This window comes from Harpia harpyja, chromosome 14 (genome assembly GCF_026419915.1).
Source record: "Harpia harpyja isolate bHarHar1 chromosome 14, bHarHar1 primary haplotype, whole genome shotgun sequence".
In the NCBI taxonomy this organism is placed as follows: Eukaryota; Metazoa; Chordata; class Aves; order Accipitriformes; family Accipitridae; genus Harpia; species Harpia harpyja.
The window spans coordinates 15,183,503-15,196,012 of NC_068953.1; the positions used below are offsets into that span (position 1 = coordinate 15,183,503).

The window sequence follows — 12,510 nt, forward strand, 5'->3', positions numbered from 1 at the left end:
CACCAAAAACCTATCTTGGCACTCTCAAATCCAGTGCAGGATGGTAGACACTGCTGCAGAAGGCATTAAATAGAAGAAAAGGCAGAAGCTTTACACCAGCTGGGGGGTAAAAGAAATCATCTTCAGGAGGGACCTTATTTGAGGAAGCTATGGAACAGGAATTGATCAAAGCTACTCTCCTTGGCCAAGTGAAAGTAGTGATCAGCAAGTGAAAAAATTATTACTTATGACAAAGCTAAATAACATGCATTTCAACAAAAACAAACTTGAATTTGATGTACTGGAAAAAGGAGACTAGAGAGGGGAAACCAAAGAGAGACAGCCACATGACCAGAGTAATAAACTAGCACGAAGCAAGAACAAGTGTAGCTGTCTAGACACAGATGATAAATTTAAAACTGCATGGAGAAAAAAGTCACAATATCAGGGGACACCTACAAAAGATAAATCTCTTTCTCTGACTGCAGCAACAGACTCCAGTTGCTTCCCTTGCATTTTGGGGGCCCATATGTCTCAGCAAGCAGATTCAGCCCAGTCACCTGACCAAGAGTGTCCTCACCCTCCATCCCAAGGAAAAGAACAGATTATTTTTGCCAGGTCAGCAAAGTGGCTATTAAAGAATATTTAATCACTCTTAACAGTACCAATATAAATAGAGTATTTACAAGAGCAGGAGTCTCAACTAGACAATGATAAACAACAGCTAGAAGCTGAAGCAGGAAAAACTCTTATTGGAAAACACACATGAATTTTAATCCATCGGAATGATCCACCTAGATATTGGCTGACCTCTCATTACATGGAACCTCAAAAAATCAACATTGGATACCTTCATGGTCTAACTCAATCAAATGTCAACTGATGCAAAAGTCACAGCATATATTGCTGATGTACAGGCTTTTTTAATACTTTAAAGGAGACCCTGGGGAAAGACTGAAAAAGTTTCTCTCTTCTCCTTTCAGTAGTTTGGAGAGCAAGTGAAAGGTAAAACAACAGATTTGTCCACAAGAAAATAAATGGAAAATTTGCACCTGATCTACCAAAGCCAAAATGAAAAAATGCAGCAGCAAAGACTCAAAAATGTTCATATGCTTCAGTTTTTGGCAGCTAGTTAGCTAGTTTCACAATTCCTGGATATCTACATTTGGAAGAACAAGGACCTGTAACATAATGTACCTGTCCCTGTGTTGAAAAGGACTTTTATTTTAGTGGAGAGTAGTTTGTTTCAAAAGATTTCTGACATGCAGTAAATTATATCATCTTCCTCAAGCAATAGAGGTTGCAATAACATCTTATTCATGCAGCTGCTGTAACAGGAAAATTTGGCAAGAATCTGGTAGATGATAGAAAAACTGCAAGGAGAAGAGGGCAGAACCCTCTGTGAAACCAAGTTTCAGTGATCACAGTATAACTGCCAATCAGAAGCTGGAAACAAGCCAGTGAACACTGCTAACCAGCCATTCAATTCATGCTACAAAAATGACAAATTACATCACGCAAAGACTTTCAGAATACCAAGCATTCCACTCAGAACAACAAAACCTCAAGAAAGAAAAACTGTCTCCCTTTCCCCAACTCCCCACCAGGTTTGCTCACCCTCAGGGTCCATATTTGCATAACATATCATTGGCTTTCCCCCATCTGGTCTAGTATCCTGCACTGACACATAGTATTTCAAACATTACCATCTTTTGCCTGACAACTCATCCTACAGAAACAAGGCTCAGAAAAGTGGACTGAGGGACACCAGCACATTCCAGACAGCAGGTGTCCAAGCTAAAGGAAGGCACTAACAATAGTTATTTAGAATTCCACCCTTCAAAGAACATATTCAAATCTATGGTGGGGGAGGGGGAAGGCAAGTTGGCTTCCGCAGTAGTGTAACAGTGGACATCAAGAGATACAGTGTTCAAGATCAGCCCCTTAGTCTTCCAAAACAGGTAGATCTGAAATCACACCTGTAAACAGACAGGGCTTTGCCGAAATCATTATGACATATTAAGTCAGGTAACTGTACAACTTAAAATTACACCAGTAATTACTGCAAAACAATCAGAAGTGTAATTTGAAATATTCTATTGAGCAAGATCTGCTTCCTAAAGCACATTTTGACTGTCCATTAGTTTATAATTCTCTTCTCTAGTTCTCTATCAAAAGCAGCATTCTTAATTTCAATTTCAACTCAAATAGTTTTGAGAAATCTAACAAGCTGAAATAGAAATTTAAATCTTTGTCACCTGTCCCAGAAAAGAAAAAAAGCTCTTGCATTCAACTTAGGTCTAAAGCCAGCATCTATTGAACCTGTAAGGTGGCAGATGAGTAGGAAATGTAGTTATACCCTTGTACCAACAATGTAGCAAAATAACCTTATAGAAGGGGGAAGCTGATTGTATTTGACATACGAACTCAAAACAAAACAGGTTTTATTCAATCTCAGACTCACAAGCACCAGAAAGCATTCGGTGCCCAAGAAGCCTGTCCAGCAATCAGGCAACCAGGAGAAGGATGTTCAAGCTGTCCACCCAGCAGTGGGCCGTTACACCTGGCCCAACAACAAGCATTAGAAGCTCCAGGACCTGTTGCCCTGACATGGAGGGGGAGGGATGCCAGTTGTCAAATTCTCCTCCCATCTCCTGGGCTCTTCCTTAGTTGGCAACCACATGCAGATTTTACAGGTTACAGATAGGCCTTTTCATACCCTTTTGTAGCTGACAGTGATGACTGTCTCTGTCCTGTGCCACCTCCATAATTCATCAGAATTTGTTCACTGTGCTCTGCCTCCAAAGGGTATCTCATGAAACTGAACGCAAACATGCTGGGGTCTTGATGACTAGCTGCTAATCCGGGCATTTTTAAATACAGGTCATTCCAACAGCCCTTCCCCAGTTGCACGTGATGCCTCCATATCTAGATGCTTCCATTCACATCCATTCAGCCCTCCTATTGCAATTACCTACAGGTGTGCCAAGGAAAACATGCACAGCCGCAGCACCATCACAGCAGAGGAAAAAAGTGGCCAGAGTGAAAGGGCAGCACTTCCCATCCCGGCCCCCCCCAACAGTGTTTGCATAAGCCATCCGAAAGAATGTACGAAGCTATGGCTTAAAGGCTTTTGCACTGCTCAGTATTGCCAACACCACAGGTATGGCATTTTTTGGACAAATCACACTATTCATTTTATTGAAAGACGAGGGATTTCATACTCCAGTAGATCATTGCCTCTACATACAAATCTCAAAACATTTTTAGTTCAGTTACAATCGCAGACTTGGCACACATTCTCTCAGAGGATCAGAAGAGAAAACTTGCAGACAGCCTCAGCTCTTCATCCAATTCACCTGAGCAAGGGCATTAGACATCCATGCAAAAATTCCAAACAAAAACTTCTCTCTAAAATAACTCATTCTACCAACTCTGAATAAATCAAGGAATCACCTGAGAAGATGAAAGAAGATCTTTCAGAGAGGTAACAACAACAAAGTAAAATAAATTTATCACATCAGGAGTGTTCTCTTCTAGAGAAGTAGGTGGAAATTTAAATGCATTTCAGTACTGTTTGTGCAGAAGACACGGCCTCTCAAATGAAGAGCTGGGAAAACAAGTGCTGCCCACAGCTAAAAGGTCCCAGAACATTCTCATTACCCACAGAAACATTTTCAGTTCAAAGATACCAAAAAGCAAAGGATTAACAAGTAACATAGGCCAGATTTTCTCAATGATTGATGTACCCTCCCTGGCAACATGCAGCTGAACCAAAGACCATATTAATATTCTGGCACTGAAATCCTTTCCCCTCCCCCTGCCCCTGCCTCTGCCTCCCCCTCCCCATAAAAGTAAAGATGAGGTTCCTCTTTGTTCCATTGCAAACACTGCCAACAACTGGTAAAAATTACCTTAGCTGCTCTTGCTGATGGGGATCCTATCGCATTTGCCATGTTTGCCAAAAAGATTAGTCCTGAAGAGCTTTCGGATGAGTACCAAGCACATAGGCATGAGGAACTTATCACATATGCAAAAATCTTTTTCAAGCCACATTGAACCACTCTGTTGCCAAAGCTAATTGCCTTGATCACTTACCATTAGAAACTAAAGTTTCTTCACTAAAGTTATCGTACCTTAAGACTAAGTTGTTTTCTTGCAAATAACTGTTATAAGGAGCACTCCACAGTACATAATAGTCAAGAACTGTTATGTGACAACTACTCGCTTTGGTTATTTTGGGCTGGTATCTTCTTGCATTACGTAAAATATTCCTTCAGAAACCGCCTTCCAAACAGCAAAACCCTGGTCTCTGAATTGAATTCTGTGCAAACAGCTGTTTCTCTCCTCCTGGCCTGCCTTTCATTACTATTTCCAGTGAGTCATAAAAAAAGTATTCAGTGAGGCAAAGACAGTGGTACTTCACCACTGTCCTCCCCCCACCTCTCTCCACCCAATTCTGAGAAAAATATAGTTCTGAATGTGCATTCCAAGACACATCCAGTCCAGACAGCCACTCCCTGCCAGCTGCATGAGGTCATCAACAAAACAGTACAGGAACTGTACAGAAATATCTCCTCAAGTCCAAACAGGAGCTGACAAGAAGCCCCAGATGAAGTGGTGAGAGCTAAACAGCAGCTACTTCAACTTACAACTATTGATAATAAAATATTATCTATGAACATTCATGGATTACAATCTAACATGGGACTTGCATCGTATCTGACAGAAGAAGAAAACAAAAAAACCCACAAAACCACACACACACAAAAAAACCCAACCACCAACCCAAAAAACAGTACCTGACCCAATTTACAAGTGGGAATAAAATGGAAATAGAAGGAAATAAAGAAAAAAGTCTTGATTAGCCTGGAATATAAAGAGGAACTCTGTTTATGCCACATAAGAGTAAGTTCTGCTACATCATTTAGTGACCGTCTGACCCACTCGCCTGATCTAGAGGGCTCACTTTTGGTGGGAGTTACACAAGTCATTTTCAGCCAAATGCCAGTTCCTGTAATTTTGTAACTTGGATTATACATGAATATAGTGGGACTCCTCACATACAAATATATCTACAAGTACATCAATTTATGAACAAGCTTATTTCTTGCTTGACTCTGCAACTGTAGAAATCCAATCATACTTCAGTATTACAAATAGGTTAAAAAAAAAAAAAAGGCCTCATTCTAAAGTTATAAAACAAAAATTACTGCAGATGTTTTCTAAACATAACTAATTCTATCTTTAGGTCTTTTTCAGCATGCAATACTAATCAGGCATTATTAAAGAGAGGACCGTTATGATCTCATGGATTAAATACAGACGCAGGCTGACCTGCATAAGGCAAAATAGTTTTCACATATCATAACTACAGAATACGTTTCATATCTAGTCTGTGAACAGTTTAAGATCCACTGCATTATCTTCTCCTGTTATTTCCAAAGTTGCAATAATTTCCTATGCTTCTGAGGTAATTAATTAATTGCTCATAAATCACTGAAGGACAGTAAACTGTAGCTGGGCTGTATACACTCTGGCCATTAGAATATGAATGCAAATAGAAATATCTTTAAAAGCTAAAAGAAATCTTATCCCACAAAGTCAGGTTTGCCTAAATCTAGGGAAAAAGCGGGGGGGGGGGGGGGGGGGGGGGGAAGGATTAGCTCAGAGACAAACCCAGAACAATCCTTACCTTTCTTTTTATTTGAGGGACTCCAGAGAAACTATTCTTGCTGTCTTGAGGTTTACAATAAAACAAAGCAAAAAAAAAAAAAATTGAAATTCTTCAACTGCAGCTCTGGTTCACACGACCAGGGCTGTGGCACTCTAGGTTGTACTCCACAGACTGCTATTACAACTTCATCCTCAGAATCCTCCAAGAGGTAGTGCACCAACTCTACAGCTTCAAAACCCATGGGAAACTTGCCTGTATCCAATTTGCAGATTAATTTAAGCAGGATTTAAACAAGATTTTCTGCCCACGACTTGCTTATCTGAGTTACACTGAGAACTGTACAAAAATAAGTGAGAAAGCCTAATCCTGCTTTTCTCAAACTACCTTATTGGTACCTAGCTCTCTATTGCAGCTCTGTTCTTACCAGAGGCTCATGAGACACATTTTAGCTGAACTACCACAATTTTTCCATGTTCAGGTTAATAAGAGAATGGAACCAATGCAATTTATCACCTTTCTGAAAAATCTCTGATTTGCAATGAAGAAGCCTCTTGAGACTAATTCTGTGTAAAACAGCAACTATCACATTTCCTTCACAAGCAGGTTTAAGCTGTAGTGCACCCTTTTAAATATTTTGTCTTCAAACAAGAGCTCCTTCAACAACGGGTATCTATACCTTTACAGACACTGATGAACCAGCTTTACAAAGTTACTCACAGAAGAAGCTTTACAGAGCTTCCCATCTAGCACTAACTCTAGAGGTGTTCAATCTATCCAGAAAGTGGTGTCCTCTATAATTCTTCCTCGTCATCCTTCTGGGCAGCCTACACCTCTGAAGAGAAAGAAACCTGTTTAAGCAGATCTTGGATGACTATGCCAAATTCCAAGAGACAATGATATCCATCCAAACACTTTCAAACTAAAAGTGGGAAACCCAAAAAGATGAAGACCAGATTTTTTCTTTAAACATTAGATTTCTTCTGGGAAACAAAATTTAACTGGGTCACCTGGCAAACAATTTAGGTTTATTTTTTGCTTAGACACAGACAAGTCATCCCAGTAAAAAAAACAAAAAAAAAACCAAAAAAAAACCCAAAAAACCCACTGCTCCCCACTTTAAAGAGAGAGAGAGTATGCATGAGGGAGAGGGGAAAGTGATTCTTACAGAAAAGCAATCAGTTGGAAAGACCCTTCAAACTTTACCACACAGGCACAAAATATTTATTTCTCTCAATGGTGTCATCACTCTACACTAAGCCCTCTTCTAATCTGTCAGAAAGAAGGGGATTACCACAAGATCACAGATAGTACACTTCAATCCTGAACATGTTAAATCAGCAATAAAGAGCAAGCAGCATCTTTTTCTTGATCAACAGGGACCATCTACAAGAAACCTCAAAAAGGAGAAGAAAAAAAAACCAAACCAAATGGTCAGATTCCATCCTGATGCATACAAGAAGAAACACACTGCTCAGGTACAATGGAAATTATACAGTTATTGGAAGCCACATAATCTGGGCACTAAAATGCTTACACCATGCTAGGACATAATCCAGAATGAAAATATTTCCTATTATCCCAGGGGAAAAGCAGGGTACCATCACCCAGCAAGCCAGATAAGGAAACAAGAGAGCCAACAACATTCTAGTTTCCAACCTGGAAAACCTAAAATATTCCACAGTGAAAGACAAAGCTTGAAAAAGCCTTTGCCAAATTGTTAAATGCTAATTTCATCATGAAAATGCCACAATACCCCAACAAGTAACCCACATAGGAAATAAGGCTATCTCACAACACAGATGAGGAATATTATAGTGCACCAGCCTGACTTCTAGACAAGGACCACAAAAAGAAGTTCTCTTGGGTTGCTTCTATTCCAGAGAAGTATACCCTTACCCTTCTGTGAGCACAAGCTGCCATGTCACAACAGAACACAGTACTTCTTACAGTTTTATCTACACTGCCACAGCTTTTCTGTATAGATTACTGTGATTTGGAGACAGAAAAAAGAAAAAACAAAACAAAACCAGAAAAACAACAAACAACCAAACACAAACCACCAAACTTGAAGTATTAAACAACACTTATTCATAAAGCCATTTTTATTCAAGAAAGAGGTATCTGGTCCAAGCATAGCAGAAGAATACCTCTATTCACAATCTTCATTTTAGCTCCAATTTTCATTTCAATGTTTTTTACGATCTTGAGCAATTTAGTTGCACACTCTGCCTCCCTTTCTCCAACTAGCAAGAATAATGCCTGTTTCACAACACTGTTGCACATTAGTAGCTCAAGTCAAAAACTGCTACATAGAGCAACAGTGACAGCTCAAGAAAAAACAAACCAGGCTAGAATACCATTAAATAAGTACAAGTTATTGATATTCCTCTGAAAATGCCTCCGATGTATGCTCTTTAGCAGACAGGTACTCCAAACAACTTCATGAAATACTCAAAGCTACTGCATATGTGCTGTTACATCAGACAGCACAGAAATTCAGACTTTTCTGGATTTTTCATTTCGGTATGAAATTAGGTTCTAGCCAATTTTCATCTTACCTTCTTCTTTTAACATTTACAGGGGGCAGGGGGGAAATCACTTCTGTTTCTAGATTCCGTATTTGTTGCTTGGTTAAAGGGATAGCAAGCCTCTGACAATGCTGATGCAATGCAAATCAACATGATATTATTCACATCATTTTAGGTGCCTTTATGTTATAGAAAAACTGAATATAAACTACAGTGCCTGAATGCGACATTATAATGTAATATGATAATATGATTACAGGAGGGAGGAGGGTGGCCACTAAGAATCATTCTTCAGCTGCCTCCCACCCTGCCCCAGCCACCATCAACTTTACAACGTTCACCTTTTCAGCTTCTGAGAGTGTGACACAAGGCGTACCCAATACCTTCCTCTGCTATTAGGTCCTCCTCTTTTCCTTATAGATATAACTTCCAATCTGAAAATCTCTCACTACGAAGAAAGATTGTAAACCCTCCTATCCATACCCACAGTTCTGAGGCACTGTAATCAACAGCACAAGCAAAATGCTACAGTATCTAATTCACTTGTTATGTCTCAGTTATACTACTGGCAAAGAAGTCAAATACAGAAAATCTCAGACCAAGGACATTAATTTCAAATATAATGATCTCTTACAGTTCTGGTTTAGTTGTTTTTGTTAAATAAACTCCTTTCAAACAACACAGCCAAGAGCCCTCTTTTAGGCTGTACTAGTAGTAACAAAAAAAATTCAAAGGACAATTTACAATAAGACTGCTCAGTGAGGAAAAAAACTTCTTGGGAGTAGACCATGAACTCAAGCCTTCCTGCTCTCACTTGTGTATCTTAATGATTAAACTAAGGAGCCTGCTCCCCTCCTTCTGGTCATTTAATGTTTAACTGTTATGCAAAGTGGTACGGCTTCAGCTATAGGAGTCAGGAATTCCCACTCACATATGCATCAACAGCCTATAGGCCAGTAAACAAACACGGGTTGAGGGTTGGAAAAGGGGTATCTGAAGGTCTCCAAGCAGACTTTCCACTTAACAAGCAAGTGGTCTGACTGCCAAGGTCAGGAGGAAGGCTGCAACACCACTACTTGCATTTTGAGCGACACAGCTGTTGCTTCGTTCTTCACAAAACACACTGGCAACCACGAGGCACTATTGGAAACATCTGAAGGCTCAATCCAAGACAAAACGGTGAAAACATCTTGCTTCTGACAAGGTGCGGCAAAATCAAACACCCAGCTGCTCAGCCTCATCAATACCAAGGCAATACTCTGAAGCAGAGATAAGATGGCCAAGAAACTTTAGAGTCAAAGATGATTTATCTAAAGAGTAAGTCCCCATGATTAAGCAAGAGATTAATGAAAACATTAAAGCTGTTGCTGTGTTAAGTATTTTTGCCTGAATTTTTTTGCAAATCTGGACATGGAATTGAACAGAGAACAAGCACCTCAGAAAGCATTTACTCTGAGGCCAACAACAGAAAGAGTCCACAAGTGATGGATCTGGGGCTCCTTCAAGCATGGGCAGTGACTACAGCACAACTCATCTCTCCCTGTCACCCAGCATTTGCTCCTAAAGATTTTGGATTCAAAGGGAAGGAGTTATTTTGACTTATTGTCAGATCTTTCCCACTACTTCAAACCTCATCCAAATCTGTATGGACAGAAAATTATTATCTGCTAGGAACTAAGCAGCCTCTGTGAATCTATAGTAGTGACAATTGTTACGAAGCACCTAAAAGACTATAGCATAAACTGAGTGCTCCCTGCCCCCTCAAAAATATACTATACATTCTTGGTAAGGCAGCGTAAACTACTAAAATCCTGGAATGAAGTCCTTCTTTATACTCTGCCAGGAGTGAACTTGTACAAGCTCAGCATTTCCTCCCCAATAAAATTACTACAGTGGAACATGTCTGTCCTGCTGGGGAAGACTTACACAGATTTATCCAAAATTCATCACCCAGCCAGTGGAAGAGAAAGTTTTCTGGCTCTTCATCTATATCATCTTTTGAAGGACAAAGGCAGACTGAAGTATTCAGTGAGCCATGACAAAACATGCTGTTGACTATTTAGAACATGTTTTTATGCACACTCCGTACTTTTCTATGGCTGCAGAAGTTATTTTCTGTGGCATACACATTGGCTAGTTTGCCTAGATCTTTGTGGGAAAAAGGAAAGTCTAAGCTCGCAATCCATTTCCTGACTAATTGCAAAATGCTCACAATCCATTTCCTGACTAATTACAAAATGCAAACTGAAACACTAGCCTTACTTTCAAAAGTGTTGGGGGCAGAGGGAATAACCAATACAAACATTACCTCACCTCTTTTTCTTTAATCTTGTTCTTGAAAAACCTGTCTTTGGTCTCAATCTCAGCTTCAAAAAACATTTTAAATTTCAAGTAAAAAAAAATCAATTTATACAAAGGCCAAATTTATGAAAAGACCCAACTGTCATGAAGGGAAGCAGTAGACAAACCGATCTGTCTCATTCTATTCTCCATGTACAGCATATAAGATAAGATTGAATGTTTGCAAAAAGATTTAAAAAAATACCAACAGTAAGACTTCATGCATTCATTTTCAAAATTGGTTCTTTTTACTTTAATAGCAGATACATAGCATCTACTGATCATACTTTCATTAATTGTCTGCATGAAGAAAGACAGCATGCTTATATGCTTATTAAACATGGAGATGACACAAAAGTTACACACATGCTGGTGGACAGGAATAAGATCAAAATTATTTCAACGTATTAAACAAAGATCAGGAAAAATCATATTCGGCAGGATCAAGTGAAACGTAACACACTCAAGAAAACAAGATAGACTGTATAAACACAGGATGAGGAACAAATTCCAGCAGCACACCTTCAAGGAGAAGCGTGGCAACTCAGCAAAACACTACTACATCATACCATTATGAAAACGTAGATACCATGCCATAACGTATGACACTAGCATATCTGTCAGGGTACATAAAACAATCCTTGTGCTCTAGTAAGTATGCATATTAACACCCCTGTTGGAAAACTCTTCTGTTTTGGCAGTGCACTTCCAGAAAGACATGGAGTGAGTGGAGAGAAGTCAAAACAATCTAGGGAAAAGTACTGCAGATCTATTAAATAGGACCCACAGAGAAATATGCAAGAACTGGGTTTTCAGTCTAAGAGAAGGTAAGTGCAAGGAAAATAAAGTTACAATTTAAATTTGTAAAAGGTTGCAGTTAAGAAGAGAATAACCTGTTCTTCAGGTCCATCGATAAGTAATGAGGTAAAATTGCACCATGACATACACAAGCTAGATAACAGGGAGAACCTATCCAGTGCTAGGAATACTGGAGCACTAGAGCTAAGGAGTCCTTGTCACAAAAAGTCTTTAAGAACATGTTAGATGAGTACATCAGAGGGGTCGGTTGTTTGGGGAAAGGGGGGGGTGTCTGTTTGGTTTTTTTAACCAAATCTATATAGCTGCTAAGAAACACAGACAAGAGGTAAGCTGCACCCAAATTATTCCCCTTACCAAATATCACAAGTTTTTTTAAAGCACCAGCAGTTTCAAAACCACTTATTCTTACCTCTTTGCTTCCTCCAGATGACAAAGGTATTCATAGGCTACATTCTGGCGTCGTCTTTCATCCATTTCCTCTGCTGTTAATCTCTCATTATCCAAGACAGCTGCAAATAGTCAAAACACATTCTCAGGTGGTTGAATATTGAATGTAACTGAACAGGCACACCAAAAATCAGATCCAACCTTTCCCACAGAAACTCATCACAGGTTTTATTTGACTCAGAAAAACGAAGGACCAAGTCTATCTGTTCTTTACAAGCAACAGAAGAGACCCTGTTTCCTTATCCTTCCTTGTCACATAAACTTGCCATCTTCCCTCCTTCTGATTTCTCAATTTGACTGTGATCCAATTTCTTCCATCTTCCAATTTCTCAGAAACAGTCCTTCATTTTCTTATTTTCTTCGAGCTTTGCCTTCCTCTTCCTCAAAAGCACATCAGTGACCTCACGTCCTTCCATCTATCCTCCAATTTTGGCAGTCAAAGATTAAGGAAGAACAATATATATTCACATCATATAATCCCTTCTGTATCTTTATAGTCCATCTCTAAAATAAAGATGGAAATGCTACTCACAATCCTCATCTGGAAGGGAATCATTCAGATCCACAACCTGCGTGTCATTTTTGGATCAAGCTGAGGACCTACATAGGGGTATGTACCTAAATCTTACAGATCCTGTGTGTTTAAAGCCTCAGTGATAAAGCCTGCTCTTTCCGCTCTTACAGCTAAATACTTCATCTATGCGCTCATGTAAAAAAAAA

At 39.4% G+C, this 12,510-nt stretch overlaps 1 protein-coding gene across 1 annotated transcript in view; it reads right to left on the reverse strand.

The window, feature by feature from the left end:
• The window catches only part of IQGAP1 (IQ motif containing GTPase activating protein 1), a 76,925-nt gene that overhangs the window by 63,049 nt on the left and 1,366 nt on the right, over window positions 1–12,510 (reverse strand). Inside the window, exon 2 of the mRNA XM_052807404.1 lies at window positions 11,753–11,852. Within this exon, the coding sequence (XP_052663364.1) occupies window positions 11,753–11,852 (100 nt within the window). The remainder of the gene's footprint in view (window positions 1–11,752; window positions 11,853–12,510) is intronic.